Source organism: Hetaerina americana, unplaced genomic scaffold (genome assembly GCF_022747635.1).
Source record: "Hetaerina americana unplaced genomic scaffold, ioHetAmer1.1.p SCAF_7, whole genome shotgun sequence".
NCBI classification, from domain to species: domain Eukaryota; kingdom Metazoa; phylum Arthropoda; class Insecta; order Odonata; family Calopterygidae; genus Hetaerina; species Hetaerina americana.
This window is the reverse complement of record NW_027287316.1, coordinates 28767362-28789517: the sequence shown is the minus strand read 5'-3', so window position 1 is coordinate 28789517 and position 22156 is coordinate 28767362. Positions and strand designations below refer to the sequence as shown.

The 22156-nt window shown below is 35.1% G+C and overlaps 2 protein-coding genes across 2 annotated transcripts in view; one reads left to right on the top strand and one right to left on the bottom strand.

Annotated features, from left to right (window-relative positions):
• Positions 1-1787: 1787 nt before the first annotated feature.
• Positions 1788-13492, bottom strand: IntS11 (integrator complex subunit 11). Its single transcript, XM_071595011.1, has 13 exons — positions 13331-13492; positions 13133-13230; positions 12866-13051; positions 12550-12765; positions 8835-8956; positions 8163-8334; positions 7851-8069; positions 7512-7625; positions 7232-7363; positions 4316-4498; positions 4044-4186; positions 3059-3182; positions 1788-2075 (listed from the first exon to the last, which is right to left on the bottom strand). The coding sequence occupies exons 1-13, from the start codon at positions 13356-13358 to the stop codon at positions 2022-2024; spliced, it is 1791 nt and encodes a 596-aa protein (XP_071451112.1). The 5' UTR covers positions 13359-13492; the 3' UTR covers positions 1788-2021.
• A 255-nt stretch (positions 13493-13747) lies between these two features.
• Gcn5 (Gcn5 acetyltransferase) overlaps positions 13748-22156 on the top strand; it is a 31427-nt gene continuing 23018 nt past the window's right edge. Inside the window, exons 1-7 of the mRNA XM_071595590.1 lie at positions 13748-13879; positions 14011-14180; positions 14353-14476; positions 14598-14743; positions 15236-15373; positions 17034-17170; positions 18380-18571. Of these exons, the coding sequence (XP_071451691.1) occupies positions 14016-14180; positions 14353-14476; positions 14598-14743; positions 15236-15373; positions 17034-17170; positions 18380-18571 (902 nt within the window). The 5' untranslated portion in view covers positions 13748-13879; positions 14011-14015. The remainder of the gene's footprint in view (positions 13880-14010; positions 14181-14352; positions 14477-14597; positions 14744-15235; positions 15374-17033; positions 17171-18379; positions 18572-22156) is intronic.

Below are 22156 nucleotides of genomic sequence, written 5' to 3'. Positions count from 1 at the left end.
TTTTAATTATCTTTGTTATATAAACACAGTAATCAACTGTAAGGTCAGTTTTGGTAGGTGATGGCAGAGTTCACCCAGTGCTCAGCCCTATACGGCATGTGAAATTTACAAAGCAGGGTAGATGGGCCAGTTCCTTTCCCTGTGCCAGTTATGGTTACCCAGGAAGATATGGTACCCAAAAAATCACAAAGCTTGGGTGTAGCAGAGGGTGCCTAGAGAGGCTTGCCTAGGAATTGAACCTGGGCCCACGGTCAGTAGTCCAACACTCTTCCCCTGGACTACCGCAACCCCCGTCTTGGTTACATAATTTTAAAATTTTGATGTTTAGGCCAAAGTGCTTTTTTCAGATTAATTTGAAATGAAATAAATATGTTTAAGAAAACGATAAAAAAGTGTGTTGTCACAAAATCTTTCATTGATAATTTGAAAATTGTGGAACTGTAAACAAATGTGTTGTAATGAATGCACATTTATTTGTACATTTAGTAACATTATGTTGTGCATCTTGAGGAATCCTTTATCTACATTTTTTTTATGTATACTTTTTCAGAGATGAATTATTATTATTATTGAGTTGTGGGAAATTGTTTTAAGCACAATTTTCACATAGATTTTGTTCATATTTCAATAATCACATAATATGTAATTGAAAAATAATATTGGATATAATAGATTGCTTGTGGTATCAGAGATTGATTATGAAACATTTAGGGGGAAGCAGAAATGAGGGTGGAAAATGCTTGAGAGTGGTTGGAATATGGGATTTGGATGTTATTCATCAATGACAAACAAAAGGTTCAGTATAAGGCATCCTGATTGGCCTTAACAATTTTAACCTGATGAAATGCAGCACTACTCAGCTGGCATGTTAGAAAATCTAATGCTACATAGTAAATATTAAAAGAAATTACAGGGGTAAGCTCATCCTCTTAGAAATTTCTTAATAAATTATTTCTTCAATCTCTTATTCCTAGTCTGATAAATTACTTCTGATCAGATCTTACCTTAAATGATTAGGTCCTGTCACAACTTGCAGACTTTGTTAAAAATCATAATTAGAAGTTATATATACCTAGCATTGGTTTGCAGTATATCTTGTCATTCCCTTTAGTTACTTGCTCTGACATTTTTCATTATTTGCTTCTTGTTCACCTTAAACCTTCCTTCACAACTCTTCTCCAACTCATAAATCCATTTCATTTTCAGCCTTCTTCGGTAGCATTTACATAGCCATCAATATTGCCTGCAAGGAGGTAATAGCTTCTTCAAATAGGAAGGCATCTTCATTCCCATTCTGCTTACTAAATAACTCTTGCCTTACCTTTTCTATTGCTGACTAAATAGCATATCCTTTCCATTTGCTCCAGTGTGTCTTTGTACACTTCCTAAAAATCTACTGGTCTTACTTGGATATTTTCTTTTCTATGTTGACTTCAGGCCATTAACTTTTGATTTTCTTGAGGTTGTCTTCTTTTATATCCCTTATTCCATTTTGCAGGTATTCTTGAAAAGTCATCTTTCTCCTTGGCCAGTATAGTCACATTGTCATGAGATCATAGCATGCTTGCCATCTGTCCTTGAATTTGTAAACCACCTTTTTATCACATCCCTGGTTGCATTAATTCTCTTCTCAATTTACACATTCATGGTTGAAATGAGCAACCCTGGTTTACCTTATTTCTTTCTTTATTTTAGCTTCTTCAGTTAAAAAATAATGACAAATAAAATGTTCAGAAATATTTTTTAATACTCAACCTACTCAAGGTACAACAAAAATAGTAGATTTTTATTAAATATATCATTACTTCCATTCTTATTGCTATGTATTTACAAATAAGAGATAAAGAACTTCACAAATGTCTAAAACAATCACAATAATTTACAATTTCAAGAGTGTCATAATTATTAAATAATGAAAAATTCAATACACATAATAAAATAGTTATTAACTGCGTCCTGGATTGCCATTATATGTCATACAAACACTTTTTGACATACACAACATATTTCACGCAGTTTTATTATCGTCCCATGTTTTGAAGAAGTTCCAGGATGTAGCTACCCAATTCTTCATCCTGAAATAATATACATGACACCTTTGTAAAAAAACAGCCAAAATGCAACTGCATTAAGTAATGACATATTTATTCATATCTATAAAAATAAATTATATTTGTTATTATTCAATTATTTATCATAAATTATTGTGATCAGTGTATATACTTTAGAGATATATCAAATGGAACAAAGATATTCAATGGCTTGGAATTTTACCCTCAAATATACTTTACATAATAAAAGTATGTAGCATACTATGAAGTGTCCTATCAAACTTAGGATAAAAATTCTGCATAATTCCTGGCAAAGTATTTTTTCACTCTTCACATTTAATGGGATGATATTTAACAGCATAATATCATCTACTCCTTATGATCTTTCCTGAGCATGGTGAAAATTATTGTCTTCATAAGTTATTATTAATGACAGTTCACCAATCAAGGCAGGTTTTTTAATAGAACCAAGATCGAACTGTAGTTTCACAGCTTTGTTCACCTAACAGAGCAGAACACCTTGCACCACCACAAGCTACCCTTCAACTTCACATACTTTCTGTGTTCCTTTATTCCATTCAACATGCCTGATATTGTTGTCTATTTCACTGGTCTAAAATTCTCCCCTTTATCTCTACCTTTTACATTGCATTGCGGCTTAAAATGCCATATGTCCAATTCCCTATTTTCAAATTTGTCCCTACAACCGTCTCTCTACCCCTAACAGAGCTACGTTTGTTTTGTAATTCATCCATTTTCACTGTTTCATCATTGGTAACTCACCACCTAAATGTACATTTTGGATGGTCCCTAACAACTATTACCTGATGAGTGATCAAACAAACACATATTTCAAAAGTGCAAAAATCATTCTGAAGGCGAATGATTGTTACACTTAGAAATTGATCTTAAATTTTTATAATATAAGAAAAGAAAGAAAGTAAACATAAAAAGAAAATATACTAAGGACAAAAATAAAAAGTATGCACAAGTGATATATATCAAACCTGGTTTGTCCAAGACACTAGAACATTTTTCTGGTCATCCTCTGTAGTTTCCACTTTAATGAGAACACTTTCAACGGATATAGAAGAACCTTCAGTTAGCTGAACACTCCAATCCTTGAGATGACTGTTAATGCAAAAGACCAAAAAATTATAAATTTCCTTCACCTGGTTTCATCCACGTCACAGAGAATTAATAAAACTGTACATGAAAAATTTGCTGGAATTTGTGATCACTTGTTTGATTGATTAATGTTTATTGGTTCCTAAAAGACATAATTGAGACATGCATGGAACACGTCACATTGCTTGCAAATATTCCAGACAAGACACAAATACAAATGCAATTGGAGTTTGAATACAAATGATAGTCTCAAATAAAAAAGAAAACACACAGGAGCAGTAAGAGTGTACATAAGAATAGAACTATTTATCACAAGAGAAAGACATGAATTCATTCACAGTTATAGAATTGATGTTTGCACAGGATTTAGATATAATTTGAAAGTCTCTTTGTAGTTCAATGATAACAATAAAAATCATGTGAGGTTTTTAAGATGCCTTACAAATTTCAAATTAGAGGAACCTAAAGCATTAACCTAAAAACTTAACATTGTTGAATTTAAAAAAAATTAACTAACATTAAAATTTTCTTTCAAATATGATTTGAGTGCCTGTTTTCTCATTCACTTTGATTTCTGTAAGTGCATAATTTAAGCCAGATGAGGACAAGAAAATTCATTTCTGATGAAACGAACTAATATATAAAACACTTTGAAACAGATAAAAAAATTGACTGATGTGACAATAAATAGATTGGCGCTAATGATACCTGGTAGAGAACTATCATGTTAGGAAGCAACCATGGTAAATATCCAATTGATTTAAGAGTTTCGCACAAGACTAATTCCAAATGACTCATTATTAAATCTATTTAAAATTGTGAGGAAAAGCATTGTTACTTCTTTAAATAAAATCCATTCCTTACCCTGATATTAATTGTTGAAGCTTTTCGGCAGTTCGGCTTGGGGGACCTGGATCATCTAAAGTGATGGTTGAGGTAAATCTAATTTGGTGTCGGCTGATGCCAGCTTCAGAGCAAGCCCTTTCAACATTCATTAGATGCATGGACTGCAACGGAAACATTACATTGTATTTCCTTCAGCGTAACAGAAATGCACAGTAAACATTTATACAAATTAGAAATTCAGTGACATCATTGGGCTCCAAATATTACGGCTGATATTGCAAAGAGCTTACATTCTCCTTCATGACCAGCACACCATGGATTAATCGCTGGCGCTTGGGATCTGGTGGTAATCGATCATGGATTGCTGCTTCCTCTTTCAGCAAAGATAATGACACATCCACAGGAATATCAGGTACACTATTTATCAAACAGGTTTCTCCATTCGCTGGGTTGTAGCACTCAACACCAAATTCCTGTGTATGCACAGTGAAACGAATATAAGATAAACAAAATAAATAGTTAAATGTGGGCCTTAACACAAATTAAGTTTTACTTTGCAATGGATACTGCTAGACTTTTCCCAATGGCACTGCATTCTATGATGAATGAGCATTTCTCATGTTTAAACAAATATTTTCTACTACTGATATGAATATAACTCAAAACTGCACTTCAAGATAACTTTTCCAAATTTTACTAGAGGATGCCTGAAATTAGAATGGGCAAGTTTCAGTAATGAATGATTATGAGATGCAACAGTATTTGATGAATTGCCCTCCTCCATTTGAGGATGAAGTTCCACTTCTTTGTAGTGCATTTGAGCCTCAGTAATTGAGGTACTGAAATATTATTAGCTAATACAACCTTCGACAGACAGAAGGTTTTGCATAAAAGGAGAAAGAGTGGAGACATGTGGGACATTAAACTTTATTGCCTAAATACTTGTACTGATTTAAATACTGTGGACTAATGACAGACAAAAAACTGAGACATAAGGCTTAAATTCAACCATGTATTTTATTTATTATTTAGGAAAATCCGTCCTACATTTTTTCGTTGACCACCACTTTGCTACACAAAATTAATTTGAAAATTGCAAATGCTAACTCTGAACTTCTTAATGCTAATAATCACATACTCTAAAAATGAAGAATTTTTATCCTCATTATATAAATTTGAACAGCATCAGCTACACAATATTCACTTAGTATTTCATTTGCTTCAATAGGTAAAATCATTTTTACCAGCTGGATTAAAAGAATAATTTCTTTACTGGACACCACTATTTTTGAAGTTTTTTGCTTTAGAAAATTACAGGTTGACCATCACCAATCGGTAATCAGGCACTAATATCATGAGAATAATTTCAGATTTCCTGGATTCCAGATTTAGATAGTGACAGAGATAGGAGGTACAAGCTCCTGAAACAGTTACTTTTAAGCACTTTCATGTACCAGGGTTTCACATGTCCTGAGTTCCAGGGTATATTAAAGGTAGATTGGAGGAGTTAGGTGCTAGCTTCAGTACATTTTTAAGTAACCATCAGTAATCAGGGAAAATCATTTATCTGGTACACTACAGGTTCTAATGATGCATTATTAGTGATGTTCAACTTGTTCTACATTAAACTCTTGTAAGAAGTTTAATGTAGAACATGCAAATCGAACCAAATATTTTCTATACAGCTTCACAACAAAAAGAGAATTGTCAGAGTATATTATGCATTTGTTTAGTAACGCATTCTAAATGTAAAGTCTATTTTTTCACCATTCAATGTTTGTTAATTAGGTAACGTTTGTTAATTAGGTTAGTAAGCTTGCTTGGAATCATATAAAAGAGGTCAAAGAGGAAGGTAAGACTAATAGTAAACTTACTGAAATGAAATTATTGACTTTGTAATTCCCCACCCTTTAGTGTGTGGAATTACAACAGTTACACCAGAGACAACAAATTGTCATAGTATACTGTTTGCTTTCAGTAGTGTTGAAAAGGGTATATGTAATATACTGTAATAACAGACAATACAATTACTTATGTGCACCTGTCTGACTTCTAACATTTCTAATACAATGAGATGGAACGCCATTGCTAAATTGACAATGAATAGAATAAGGAAGGAAAATTCTTTTCTCCAGTTCTTTTCACAGTTGGTCTACTTCAAAGAGCTGAAAAGGCCAGCCACCAAAGACACCAACTTATCACTTTATAGAAATAACCAGACTTAATATATTTGAAGATTCATGTTATAACAAGGTACTATATGCATATTATGTGACATCTTAGGGCAGGGGTTGGCAAACTAAAGCTCATGGAGGTTGTTCATTACAACAGATACACTGTTGGCCAATATCCCTAATGAAGTAATTGTAACAATGTTTGAAACCTAGGGAGTTACAGAGGCTTTGGGGTTTTTGGCTCATCAATACTGAGGAAGTCAACAGTCTAGCCTTGACCAAAAAATACCTCCCACTCCTGATTTATGGAAACAAGAATTATTGTAAATAAATTTTCATTGGGGTACAGGAGAAGTAAATAGGGCTGTGAATGAAGAAATCAGCATTAACTATTTTCATGGCATAGAGACTCAGCAAACTGCTAATTGGTGGATATAGGAACTAGAGCTATTGCCACCAGTTAAAGAGTCTTTAGCATGGTGGAAACCAATTGGAAGCCTACACAGTAGCATGAGGTAACAAAGGTTCAAAATTCTTGTGAATCAGAGAGAAAGTTTCATTAAAATTCTGACTGATGCTACTCTCGCTATCCAGAGCATATTAGTATTTACACACTCGTTTTTTGTTTGTGCATTTTAAGGCAATATAGTGAGTTTGCCTCAGTCTGAAAATTCTTATTGGGTTAGATTATTCTTATCACTGTCCAGCACCCTCGGCAGATGGGAAAGGCGACAGAAGGTCATCCACCCAACCACCAAAAAACTAAGTCTCTGTGGAAACAGCATAAATGCCATCAACAACTGTTTCAGAGATTGTAGGTTCCCATTGAAGTGGGTTTTCCTCCACATAGAGCTTGAGTGTACGTCTCCACAATGATAATTCTGTTCGGTGGATTTAAAAATAAATAAAATGAAATGGTGTTTACATTATGATAATGTTATTCCATAGACAAGAATGGAAGATTGCAATAAACCAATCTTAGGCTTGAAATCCTGATGATGAATGTTATCCTACGGCTACTTGAAACCTTACCTGCTTAATTTTTTCTTTGAGAAATTTCATTTTTTCGGCTTCACCATGGACAAGTAAGACATTACGAGGCTCACAGTACTGGATAAGCTGCATTATACCTTTGGCATCAGCATGGGCAGAGAATGACATGTACTAGAATGAAATAATTTTGCAACCAAGTCAAAGTAGGTATATGTCATATTGTTAGAACCAATTACAGAATTAGCCAAGTTCAAAGGTACTATAAAAACTAAAACTAAAAAGCTAATAAATTCAATTAATGATCACAATAGATACCAACCTCAACAGACATTTTAACTTCAACAATCTGCCTGTTTTCCAATTCTACTTTCTTTGCACCATTGAGAATTTTATGCCCAACTGTTCCCACGACACAAAATCCTGGCATTATGACCTAAGAGAAAAGAGTTGCTTTAAGCATACTTGAACAGAAATTACTTTTTGAAATCACTATAGTGAGAACTATTCGTACACATAATTTGAAACAACACACTTGTTTATACACTTCTGGAGAAAGGTACAACATGATTTTTTTTTGATAGCAGAACTTTTTGAGCAACAGTAATGTCTCCTGTAACAGAAAATGATATTAATTTAAACTTTTAAAAAAATAACAAACCATATTGTTTTCATTAGGCGCCCAATGCTTGAAAATGGTGAGAGATAGGCCAGCATGCAACATTCCTGGTGTTGCAAATACAACCATAGCCCCTGGATTCTCAATGTATGCTTTGTCAAATGGTTTAATATGCTTGAAGTCAAACATATTCCTCTGTACAAAGGTTTTTCTGATCTTCTGATTGGTCCATGTGATAAACATTTTGTAATAATTTGTAGCCTTTAAAAATTAAAAATAGATAATTAAGTAATTATCATAAATGAGGATGCAAATGAAAATTAATGCTGTTGCAAAAGATAAAATTGGCACAACCTTTTCTGTCAGTCCCACCGCAAAATATATTGGAACTTTAAGATTCATTCTTTCCCAATAGGTTTCCAGGAGAATACATAATTCCTGGGCTCTTCCAAGGGCAAATACTGGAATAAGAACTTTGCCTCCCCTATCCACACATTCGTGAACTTTCTTCAAGAAATCTCTTTCTCTGCAAATACATAATTACTCTGGATTTTTTACTAAATACATGAAATTACTTTTATAATACAGACTAATCATGAAATCAATTTTAGAGAGAATACATAAAAAAGATTAAGAATCAGATAATATTCTTACTGTATTCAAAAGGTCAAAAGAAATAACCAGAAACTACTAAACTACATACAAAGCGAACGGTAACTACGGCCGTATAAATATAATACATAAATGATATCCCCCACCCATCCTTTGCCCATTTATAAGAGTACGGCTGGGGTGAACTCTTCCCATTATACTAAACTACATTTTGTTTAAATTCAGCCAAATATAACAACACATTGACGCTGAGATTATCAAAATCTAGAAAAGTTAAAACTGCTTAATAGGGATCACTTCTATTGACCTTGTGAAATCATCAAAGCTGATAGGACTCAAAGCATGTAAAATTCATTATCTAAACGCTCATAAGATAAAAATACCATGAAATTATTTGAAAAATAACACACGTACCTGCACCGCTTTGAATCTCTTATCGTGGTGGCATAGGTCGACTCTGAGATAAGGAGGTCTGGACGACATTTGTCAATCCACGCAGCCCCTAAATGTCTATCAGGAGTCATGTTGTAGTCCCCCTGAAAAATTCATGAAAACAGCAAGCAGTTAATAATTAAATCAACTTCAAATATGCAAACATTTACATGTATTTCAAAAAGTAGAGAAAAAGTGATACAATGGCAAGATAAAGCCTCTAAAATTTGTACTGTGCACTGTACTGTACACAAAAACTATATTAATTTTACTCTTCTCTCAATTACTGATTATTAAAATTGCCTTCACAAGCTGATGTACAACAAGTTTTCTGATATGAGGGGCGAGAGATATTTTCACAGATAAGTTCAATTTAAGACAAGTTTCTGGTGGTTAATAAAGGTTATATTAAACAAGAAAATGAATGCACTCTATGCTACTCATATTCACCATGAAGTTGCGCCATCTCGCATAGCATTTTATCAGTCCAGTCTAACAATCTGCTAACAGAAGCTGATCACAAGTTTTATCACCATATTTTTGTCCAGCAGCCAGGAATGGCAAGTCCTTATCCAAAGAAAACACATACTCCATATCACAGGACATGTGCTATGCATACTATCATATAAGAATTTAGTGCAAAGAGAGTTCCTCAATAATTGAGTTCTTCCATTGCATGGATTCACCATCTAACATCTGAGCAGCTTCTTTCATGAGTGTGGGGCCAGAATCGCTGCTCAGCACTGCTGAAAATTTATCTCTCACTACTGGGGCATGAGGCCTAAGTGCATCATCCAAATTTCCTCCAACAGGGTCAATAAGGGGACTGGCTGAGGTTGGGTTTTGCATTCTCCAAATTCTGTATCTTGTTAGTCAAGATTCTGTTAGTATGATGCTTACTGTATTCTCGACAATGTATGAGGTCTGTAAATTATGTAATGAGACTGGCATCGTAGCAATCGATCTGGCAACACTGGAGTCGCTGAGCTTGGAGGGGTGGCAGGGGAACATGTTATCAGCCTTCAGTACAGGTTTGAACTCGCTTTGAGTCATTTGGTTGTCCGTAGTGATTTTTCTTGGTGAAACAGTTTTTTCTATTGTGTTCTAAATATTTTCAAAAATCAATTTTGATCAATGGTGTGCTATCAGGTTTTGCTTTAGACTTGGGCACCGTGCAACGGAAACTCTTGCTTAACTTTAGCAGGCCTATGGAGATAGCGTTTTGTCAGGAGCCCAGGTTTTTTGGTAATTTAAGGAATTTTCAGAAGGAAGAGAGTCAGTTGAAGATAAACCAAGAAGCGGAAGGCCTTCATCTTCAAGAATCGATGAATACATTGTCAGAATTCGGGATATTGTGCATTCAGATCATTGGTTGACAGTCAGAATGATCTAGAAAGAATTGAATTTGACTCAAATCACCATTCATCAGATTTTGACCAATGAATTTGGAATGAGAAAAATCTGTGCAAAAATGGTTCCAAAAAACCTTTCGCAAGACCAAAAGGACTTCAGGAGGGAAAGGTGCCTTGAATTTTAGGATTCGATTGATAATGACCCCCATTTTCTGGAACATGTAATAACTGGTGACGAGTCTTGGGTGTTTGAGTACGACCCAGAAACGAAGCACCAGAGCATGGAGTGGCACACTTCAACCTCTCCAAGGCCCAAAATAGCAATGATGAGGAAGTCTAAGATCAAATGCAAGCTCATTTGTTTTTTTGATCTCCACGGAATCGTCCACAAAGAGTTTCTACCTCAAGGCCAAGAGATCAATCAACAATTTTACAGAGGTTCATGAAAAACTTCAACAAAAGGTTATTCGTGTGAGACCAAACATCAAGAACAACTTGGAGTTGCATAATGAATAACTGATCAAAGCACTTTTCCACTTGATAAAATTTTTTTGGTTTTACAACTGGGTTGTCCTGTCCTGGCTTGCATGTTGTTGGATGGCTTTCGTGCCGCATCCTGGGGTGCAGTTGTTTGTTGGTTTATGGTATGTGTGTTTGCATGAGTGTTGGATGAAGGGATTTTTGCATGAGTGTGTGCGCTGCTGTGGGTGTAATTATCCATAATGTTGTAATGCATGTGGTATTGTTCCTTTTTACGGTTGGTGACCTAACACCCCCCGCCACACGCCCTTGTGGCGGCTTGCAGGGTATTATGTAGATCAGGTAACAAACTGAAGTTGTGTGCCGTCTTTTACCTGATGATGATGTAATACATTGAAACCCGGTCGTAAAATAAAAAATTTTATCAAGTGGAAAAGTGCTTCGATCAGTTATTCATTATGTTCAACTTCCACCACATCATGCCTGAAGCTACTCAATTCGTTGGTGTTGCATCAACGATAAATGCTTCTTGTCACACAGAAATTTCAATAAATGAGTCTTTGGCCAGTATAAACATTCCTTTGGCTCCTCAGCCTCCTTATTCGCCTGACTTGAGTCCTTGTGACTTTTTTCTCTTCCTCAAGTTGAAAAATCACCTCAAGGGAACTCATTTTGGGACAGTCGAAAACATTCAAACGGCTGTAACCGACCAGCTGAAGGCTATTCCAGTATCGGAGTTCCAGCAGTGCTATGAGTGGAAAAACCATCTCCAGTGCTGTGTGGCTTCAGAGGGAAGTTATTTTGAGGGTGAAAATATAAAATTGTAATTCTATTTGAATGAAAAAATTTTTAAAAAATCAGTCTCATTGCTTTGTTTACAGACCTCATATGTTCCATTTATATGAGAGCTTGCATTGCCACCAATCAAAATTCAAAATTGAAAAGAGGCATAAATAAACAGCACACATGTTAGTTGACTTTTGGTGATGATGACCTCTAGCCATTCTCACGGCTAGGGATGACACATGCACAATTCAACTGAGTCCAGTATTTAAGTGAGGCGGTTTCTTTAAACTTCTTCAATAGTGTTTCAAATGTGACACCATCACTTTAAATGACAATTCCACTGGGGATGAATCCCTTTGCAGCCACCTTACTAAGGAACACATGCTTCATGGACCTTTTGTGGTGATATCTTCCTACCCTTCAATCTATTTGACACTGATGACCCTACACATTTGAGGGTCTCCTCTGCTTGGAGAAATTAAAAGCAAGATAAATGGATGTAGGGTATATTGAGTGGCAATGTTGAAGACTATGATCAATGGAAGAAAATTGGATAATACAGATAGTGGCAAGAAGAGAACGGACTTGTTCAATTGAATGAAGAGGGCTAGTATATACGGAGTTGAAGAATGGTTAATAGTGTAATAATCTAGGTTATAAGCTAGGTTAATAATCTCGTATGTGTAGCGCTCTACGCTACACATACGAGAAGTGTTTTTTAAGGTAGGGCTTACAGAAGATCCTGTCTATGAGAACGAGTTTACTCCTTCAATATATAACAAACCTACATTGATGGGTGGACTGATCTTAACAATAGTGATTGGTCGGAGGCTTCGGTAAGAAAGTAATTTCCTTTTTTGGATAAAAGGAATGTGCTAAAAGGTAGGACAATACTATGTGCAAAGTATCACAAGTTTGTCATAACTAGACCTTGTCCAATTAGATGAAAAAATAAACCTAATAAGCATTCAGAATTCATCCATAAAGGATTCTCTCTTGCATGCCCACCGAAGTATAAATTCAGTAAAAGGCATTGTAAATATCGAACATAAATTTAAAAAAATCATAGCCACACCTACCGTATACACTAGTGACTGGGAGCCCACACGAATACGAAACATTGCTGCTCCCAAAACATGGCCTGCATAGTAGGCTTTTATTTCAAGTTCATTGTCAACCATTACAGTCTGGTGGAGAGTCACAGCAATGACTTTCTTCATACAATCCTTAATCATTTGTGATGTGAAGAAGTTACTTTCTCCTTTCCTTTCTACCATAAGTTTCCTCATATCTTCCTGTAAAATAATAGTTTGTGATAAGGCCAGTGGGACAAAACTCATCTCAAACCATAAAAGGGATGCGATTGAAATAACATTTATATTTAATAGCACATACCAGCAATATAGGTGCTATGGCCTTTGTCGGATGGGTCATGTATATTGGCCCGGTGTATCCTATCATTTCAGTCAAAAATGGTAGCGCCCCACAGTGGTCTAAATGAAAATGAGAGATGATCACACAGTCCAGGTAACTAGTGACTGGCCCCTCTGGCGCTATATAGGTGAAATCGGGGAATCTTCGCTGTGAAAGGAAAAAATCGTTTAAAACGCTCTCAGAATGCTTGCATATTGATTTCTGTTTCATGGCATCATGATTTTGTACCTCGTCATTATAGCCCATATGCATTCCACAATCCAACATTATATTTTTTCCACCAATAGATATTAAAATACAACTTCGCCCAACGTCTTGTCCAGCGCCTGTGAAAGAACCATCGGTTAAAGATAATTTTTGATATGTGCCACATGCAGCTATGCCCATTGTAAATAAAGCAAGTGGCTAACTATGCAGTAAACATACCTAACGGTGTTACTTTAATTTCCGGCATGATGTAAATACTTTATTTTTACAGGTTTTAAGAAAAGCTTGTGCTAATCTACGGAGTTATTTAATAATCGCAAGTCACTGACTACGCCGCATGACAAACACACACATTCGCCTCCTTCTGCTTATACCGCCATTCCCAGCCATACCAGACATACCGCTTTAAGTAACAGTTGAGACCTGAAATAGACGACAATTATGAAAAATTTAGTCACAACATTGAACAATATCATATCGTTACACAATTTTTAAACCATATTTAAATTTTTATAACGAATAAATTCATTTTTACTGTTATTCCTAATTCAATCTTAATTTTTTACGCAAAGTAATTTAAAATTTATCAATTATTTTTTTCAAATTTCTCATCCAACACAGACGAGCTTCGCTTGTTTCTTCTTGTCACAGTGATCTCGGATTGTTTATGTTGACTTTTGAATTTGAACATGTGTTTTAAAGCAAAGTTTTAAAGTTCCAGTGCTCGAATTACAACTTCGGTGACAGGAGTAAAAATAACACTCTCCGGTACTTTTCTAATCCTCGCTGTTGTGGTCATTGAATTACCAGTTTTGGAATGACATTTAGTGTCATATTATTAAAAGAATGCCTTTCGCATGGTGTTAGTCCCATAGTATTATCATTTTCCTTATATTTAGGCAATATGTCGGAACAACCAGAGGTTCCTACTGGTCCCGAGGGTGGTTCAAAGCCCTTAGAAACCTCCAGGCAGTCCAATCTGCAAAGGATTCAACAAAGAAAACAGCAACTGAGAAATTGGCAAAGGAATAAAAAGCTTTTGAAGCTAGCCATATATTCAGCCTGTCAGGTAATGCAAATAGAATTATGTTTGGTACTGTGAGTTCTACTTTAAGCTATACGTTTATGAGGACTCCAGCAATTATGTAACTTGAAGTCTAAAGAAATATAAACGTTCAATATTAGCCCTGATTTATTTTTAGAAATTAGTTTACAAGTCTAATAATTTATTGTTTTCACAGGAGGAAGAATGCAAGTGTAATGGTTGGAAAACTCCTACCCCACCAACAAAGCCACCCCATGTTGATGTGTCTGTATCTCTTGCAAATTTTAGTGATCCATGTAGAAGTTGTAATCATGTGCTAGGTTGGTGTAATGTCGTTCTCCTTTTGATGTTTTATTGTATTAAATCTTACTTGTTGAAAGGGGATGATAGTACGAAAATCAGATATTTAAATTTCATTGGTGTTATTATCATTTTTTACAGAGGCTCACGTCAGGCACCTGGAAAATTTACCTGAAGATGAGGTTAATCGTCTTTTAAGCATGGTGGTTGATGTTGAAAATATATTTATGAGTATGCACAGAGAAGAAGATGGTGATACCAAGAGAGTGTATTTCTATTTATTTAAGGTATTTCATACCATTCTACGTAATTTGTTCCCCTTTTAACCTTTTTTTCAAACAAATTATGAAATTCACCAGTCAAGGAGGTAATCATTTAATTTGACCTCCTTTAGCAATTTACATAACCTGAAATTGACAGCTGCAAGGAGGTGAATGACTAACATCTTTTAAAGCAGTATTATTTGATTAAGAAAATTCTCTGAAGGAATACACATTGTGAATTTATGGGCTTACACTTAATATCAATTTTTGGGTATCTATTTTCTGAAGATATTCACTTACCCCAATCATAATTGTACATGGATTTCACTGTTTGGAAAATATAATCTAGTTAATTAGCGTAATTTTTTTTCAATATGAAAGAGAGAATTCTTTGAAATTAGATTTCATTACTTGGATGTATTTTTATTTCCATGCAACCTATCATTCTTGTGAGTGATGACTCAGTTTACTATATTATATTTTTCTGATAAATGTGCTGTCACCTCCTTATTTCAGCTCTTGAGGAAATGCATAGTGGGCATGACTCGTCCCATTATCGAGGGTCCATTAGGTCAGCCGCCATTTGAAAGACCCAGCATTGCAAAAGCCATTACAAATTTTGTTCTCTACAAATTTGGACATCTGATGCAAAGGGTTAGTATCAAATTGCATGCATACATGCTCCTAGAAATCCCTGTATTTGCTTGTAATATTGTTTATCTTTGATATTGTCATTAAATTATAGTAATTAATGAAGGGAAAATGTATGTTCGTGCATCTAATTTTGATGCTAAAAAAATAAAGTCTATTTCATGTAGCCTTTGTATTGATTTGAATTGTATTTGTTAATTTAAACAGCAGGATGATCCCAAAACTGATGTCAAATTTTCAGTTGATTATCATTATTCGCTGATGAACTATAGATACCTCACTCAGCCTCTTTTATTGCCACTGAAACTAGTATTTGAGGATGTCTATGCTTATTGCAATTCAATCCTACACCAAGAGATATTTTAAATAGTGCATAAAATTGTAATGAATTGGTGAACATTGCATAGAAAAGTCTCTCGGCAAGTAAATGAATTCTCATTTTGGCTGTAGAATTGTACTTCTTGTTTAAGTATTTGCACATCACCATAGGGTCAAAATAAGGAAAATTTATAAAATTGTAAATGTATTGTTTAAGGGTAATCAATCTCTTTCAACCTAAGGACATTTTCCTTCAGACTTGGAAGCCAAGAGCATATTAATGAACCCCTGGCATTTTTGGGAGCTCTATTGTACCGGTCCATCTAATTCCATAATTTCTACATCTTTTTCATTTTATTTCACCTTCTTTTCAATTCTTAAATTTATTTCCCCTCATTCACTTACACAGAATTTATAGCTTTATTGGGTTCTATAACCAGCACTTATTTTAGCAATTGAACCAGCAAAGGCTTTCATTTAGCCTTTTCTATGATGTCAATGCAATTAGTTAAAGAAAAAGGGATGAGTTAAAAGTTGCACTTTGCATCTTAAAGATTTTTGTGCCTGGCATAAAAAATGACAAAGTTTCACCATGCTGACAGTTTGTTAAGCTGTATAAACAGTCACAAATATTAAGCAAATTATGGAATTGCTGTGGTATGATTCATGATTAAATGTAAACAGAAATGATCCATGAGAAAAATTGTCTTTTATCTAAATATTTATTCTTTCCTTTGCATATTTTCACACTTTTTTGAGGGTGTTGATAGTGCCTTTAGAGAATTAGGTGTTAATCTGTTAAGAGATAACATTAGTGTCATCTCCAAAATGTAGGAACATGCAGATTTGCATGGGTGTTCTGAAGCATAAATTAGTGTAAATTGTTTAAATTAAGAATTGTTGAGGCTGAAATGAAAAGTGCATATAATTAAAAAAAATATAAAATCACTGAATGAAGAATTTTAACTTAACGATATCAATGTTGCTGAATGGTAAACTCAATTAGAAATCGTTGTTTTTGAAATTCTGTATTAATTAGAAGATTTTGGAAATGAAGCATTTAGTCATCCAATGAAAATAGAAATCTTTCCAAAATACAAAATTTATTTCCATAGTGATCCATCACAATTCATTACAACTCTTACAATAGCATCAATGGAGGAGAATAATTCCTGCTCCTAAATAACTCCTGCTTAGTGCTGTCAATGAATATTTGCGGAAGTCAGAAATATTTGTGAAATTTGACAACTTTCTGCATGTGAGAAAAAAACAACAAAATTTCTTTAAATTCAAATATCCTGGATCTAATTATTTGTATGTTACAAATTTTTATTGATGATTTTAGGAATGGCAGTCCATGTATGACCTGGCGAAGATGTTCTTGCACTGCCTCAATCATTGGAATTTTGAAACTCCAAGTGCGAGGAAAACAATTGGCAGCCCTTATGAAGAATTGTCTGAATATAAAGTTATATACACAAGGTATTTTGGAAATTGCGGTCATCCATTTGAAATACTAATCATGCAGTATGGTGACCCTTTGAATTTTAATTAAATAAGCTCTGTATGCTGGAATATAAATAAGTCAATATTTGCCTTATGATGAAAAATACTTTTTCCATGGCTAAAAAGGAAGTGCTAGAAAAAATTTGGGTCATCATTTTAATATCTCTCATATGATTCATTTCATTCATGCCAGTATCGTGCTTGTATATTGTTTGTACAGCAATTATTAGTTCTGTGCTGATTATTAATTAATACTAATATTATTTTAGGCCACCTGAAATTAATGATAAGAATATAGTCTTTTATTGTTGTGCAGGATGTACATTTGCCTTATCAAAATATCATTTTTTGATCAATTTGTATTTTAGATTTTATTTATGTAAGCCACCATAGTCTTTATTATTGCCAAAACCGCAAGTGTAAGTTACACATATTCAAATCATTTAGATATCACAGTATTTTCAGGTTACTTAGACATGCACGTAGATCGTTCATAAGTCCTTGGGAAAAAATGGGAAAATTATTTTGGGTAGGTTTTTTATTTTACTGCCAAAACTCTTTTTACCTCAATACACTTTTCCCAGCTTTTCTTCAACTTTTTTAAGACGTCCGTAAAGTAGGATTTTTGGGAGGCCCTCAAAATAGGCATGTGCTAGCGATGATATCCTCATGTGACGTGAATTATTTTCCACCAAACCATTTTTTCAATTTCAGAAGGAAAAAAATGACAATGAAAATGAACCCATATGATGTGTCTAGCTTTTACTTTAACAGCATTCTAGTATGTGATGAGGCTTACTATACGCAAATGTTTTCCAATACTAGAGTCCCATCCTTTGGATTTTCTAAGGAATTATTGAACAACCCACTTACGTTTATTTTCAATTTTGACACAAAAGAATCATATTTAATTTTCGCTGTAATTTATTCATCAATTCGTCTAATAAAAATGAGATTCTCAAAATTTGCTTCACTTTACCAAAATATGATGTGTTCATACTCTATGCGTCTAAAATTTTGTTTTTATTTTTAAAATTGATGGAATAAAAATGTACAGGAATTTTTAGCTTTCAGGTTAATTCTCTTATTTTTTCAATATTAGTGAGTACTGGTATTGATGAAAGGTGTTTTGGAAGCACCATTGATATCTGGCAACTAAAGAAATGGATGGTTTTTATTTGAAAGGTGGCTGGTTTTCTGTCATGTACCTGCCTTCTGTGACTCACTTCCTCACCATGAAACCACCCTAGTGTTTGGACGAATGCTTTTAAGAGCTGTATACAGATCAGTCTGTAAGCAGCTGATGGATAAGTGCCAATCAGAAAGAGACAGAATGCCACCCGAGAAAAGAATTCTTGTTCTCACCCACTTTCCAAGGTAAAATGATGAATTTATATGTGATTTTCCTCACTAAATAAGCAAATAATTTATAATAATAATACATTTTATATGTACAAAGACCATATTACAAAAATACCAGGTGGATGGTATATGTGGTACATTAAAAAGGAGTAAAATTCATACAGGCTCAATTGAGATGTAAAATGTGGTACTAACAATTACATAAAATGTAGCACAAACCACACAAATTAAATGTAACATATACACAAATATCCATTGAAAATCATGGTGCATTAATATGCAGTAAACAGGAGCAGGACTAAAAGTATGGACCCAAAGATTAGGAATATTGTTGAAATATTCGTCAACTGAATAGAACAGGTTACATTGTAGATATCTTTTAAATTTATGTTTGAACGCAGTAGTTCCCTTAGTATCCTTTATACTTTTGAATAATTTGTTATATAATCTGATGCCCATTTCCATGACCCCTAATTTTAATGCTTTAGTTCTAATATTCCCATAATGGATGTTGTGCCTTCGTCTTGTGTAATGATGATGATAGTCAGAGTTAAGGGAATAGTTGCCAATGTTGTTTTTTATATACAGAATTAAAAACATAATATAAAAACACAAGGAGTGGTAGCAAATTTTATTCCTCTAATATAGGCCTCAATGGTGCATTATGAGGTTTCCCAGTGATTATTCTGTTGACTTAGTTTTGTATTTTATAGATGATTTGGAAATGGCAGCCTAGCCCCAAAATATTGTACTATAAGTTATATTTGAATACATTTCCCCATAGTATAAATTAAGTAGTACTGTTTTGCATGCACTCTCATGCAGGTGTCTTAATCAATAACAATTGGAACTGAGCTTATGCTTAAGGGCTTTAACATGTGTAACCAAGAAATATTTGCATACAAAGAATTACCTAAAAATTTACGTTCCATCACTTGCTCAATTGATAGGTCATTAATTTTCACCAGCAGATTCGTAATGTCTTCACCTATCTGTCACATTCATTAGGCATAAAAATACACCATTTTACTTTTATTTACATTTAAGAATTCATAATAGTTCAACCAAGTAGTTATCTGTACACTTGTTTTTTGCAAGTGTAACAAACCTTTATCTCTCCTTAAGGCTGGGATAAGTTAAATAAGAATGGGGAAAAAAACTCCAATGGCCGTAATAATTAGTCGCAACTCTCTCGTCAGACCAATTGTTGTGTCGGTTTAACGGGAACCACGTCAGGGACCAACCACAAGCTCTCTACCAGAATACCCTCTGTGGTGGTTTATAGGAAATTAATCCACGTCAGGGACCACACACAGCCAAATGCACACTATCCTGACTGAAATCCTTCACGAGGCTGTGAGACCCTGTTAAAGAATTCCAGATGGAGTTGGAATCCTTCACGAGGCTGTAAGTAGACCCCGTTAAAGATTCCAGGATAACCTCAAGCACACACTTTGTGACTGGTACAGACCAATCACACACACAAGCACTCAAGAAACACACACTCGTAGTAGTAGTATTTAGGGGAGGCGACCAACTGCTGTGGTCATTTGCGCCATAGGGGATAGACAGGAAAGGATGAAGGGTGGAGAGAAACCCGGCATCGGCATTAGCTTACTCTTAATGAAAGGTGCCAAGGGGTCCGCAGCTTAACGTCCCATCCGACGGACGGCGTACTCACTCAAAGTGCCCTCCACAAAGCACCTCAAGTAGGGATAACACACACTCACACACTCCAAAGGGCCCAACTTCTGGGAGAATCTGGACTCAGGTAAAGAGCGCAACCAAGGATATGTGTCAAACACACGTGTTTTGGCCACAAAGTGGCCCTCTTCAGCGAACCGGCCTTTGGAGTTTTTTTCCCCATTCTTATTTAACTGAGAGGCTGTAGAGCTCATTATTTCTTGCTGGGATAAGTGTGTGTTCTAATATTACATTAGGATCAGAAAAGGACTGGCCCCAGGGTTGAACCTTGTGGCATGCCTTTGGAAACTTGGCATACTTCAAATGAATGTCTTAACCCATCTACTGACAATACTACCTTCTGAGTATGATGGTGGATGTGGGACTTAGTCCAGTTTAGAGGAATGCCCCTAATTTCCAATTCTGTTGAGTTTAATTAGAAGTTTACTGTAGATGCAATATAGCAATAAAGAAATATCATCTCTATGCTCCTAGAAGTTACATTATTTCTTATGTTATGTGATATCATATTTTCTCTCCAGGGTTAGAATTTGTTAAATCATAATGTAATTTCATGCCATTATTCACACTTTCATAATTTCAAATTGCTTTCAAGTTATGAATATTGATAAAAAGAAAATTGGTGTCATATATACTATCACAGCAGTCCCCTAATAACATTTTGATTTGATATAATGAAAATTTCCCACACAGCTAAAGTGGTTCTCAGGATCATAACAAAAGGATGAAGAGCAGGGCAAATGATTGCTCAGGGGATGATCAGTTTGGGTTTAGGAAGGGGAAAGGCATGCGCAATGCTATTGCAGCAATGAGATCACTTATGTAGAGGAATATAGAATGCAATCTGCACCTATGTGCCTGTTTGGTAAGAGTCAAAAAGGAGATAGAATGGATTGGTAAAAACTAATGAGTATATTGCTGAAAAAGGAATAGATTAGAGGGACTGTAGACTAATCTGCAACCTGTACATGTCTCAGACTGCTCAGGTGCGAGTGGGGAATGGAGAGTCTGGATGAGCAGTGTTAGGAAGAAGTGTAAGGCAGGTGTGTCTATTATCACTGGTGCTGTTCAACGTATATGTGGAGGAAAGGATTAGAGAGGCCTGGGAGGAACTGGAGATAGGAATGAAAGTGGGTGGGGAATTGATAAAATCAGTTAGGTTTGCTGATAACCAAGCTCTAGTTTGGCTGTTAGCCAAGGGGTTGCAAGCATTGCTGAGTGAATTGGAAATTCAGTGTGATAAATATGAGATGAGAATCAATTTAGATAAAACAAAGGTTTTGTGGATTTCCTGAAAGAGAAAGGTTAAGTTTAACATTAAAATAGGAGGGCAACAAACTATAGCGGGTGGAAGTTCGAAGACATATCTTGGAAGTTTTTCGGACCAAAATGGTCAAAGTAGTAGGGATGTAAGGAGAAGAATTGCACCTGGCAAAGAGGCTTTCACAAGGAGGAGGGAGTTGATGACAGTGACGTTGAGTTAGGATATTAAGAAAAGACTCGTTAAAACTTTTATATGGGGGGTAGTTATGTATGTATGGTGGAGAAACGTGGTCATTGAAGCAAGAGCGTATGCGTAGATTGAAGGCTTTTGAAATGTGGGTGTGGAGGAGAATGGAGAAGGTGAAATGGACTGAGAAGAAAACAAATGAGGCAGTACTAGGTATGGTAGGCGAGGAGATTGTTTGGAGAAATCATAAGGAGGCAGGAAAAATGGATGAAAAGCGAATTGATTGACAATGTGATATTGAAGACTGTGATAGAGGGGAGAATGACAGGCAAATCAGGAAAGGGCAGGAATAGAATAGGGATGTTGGATGGGATGAAGGGAGGAAGGAAGTATGGAGAGATGAAGGAGGGCTTTTGTAGAGTAGGATGTTGGGATATGATTTGTTT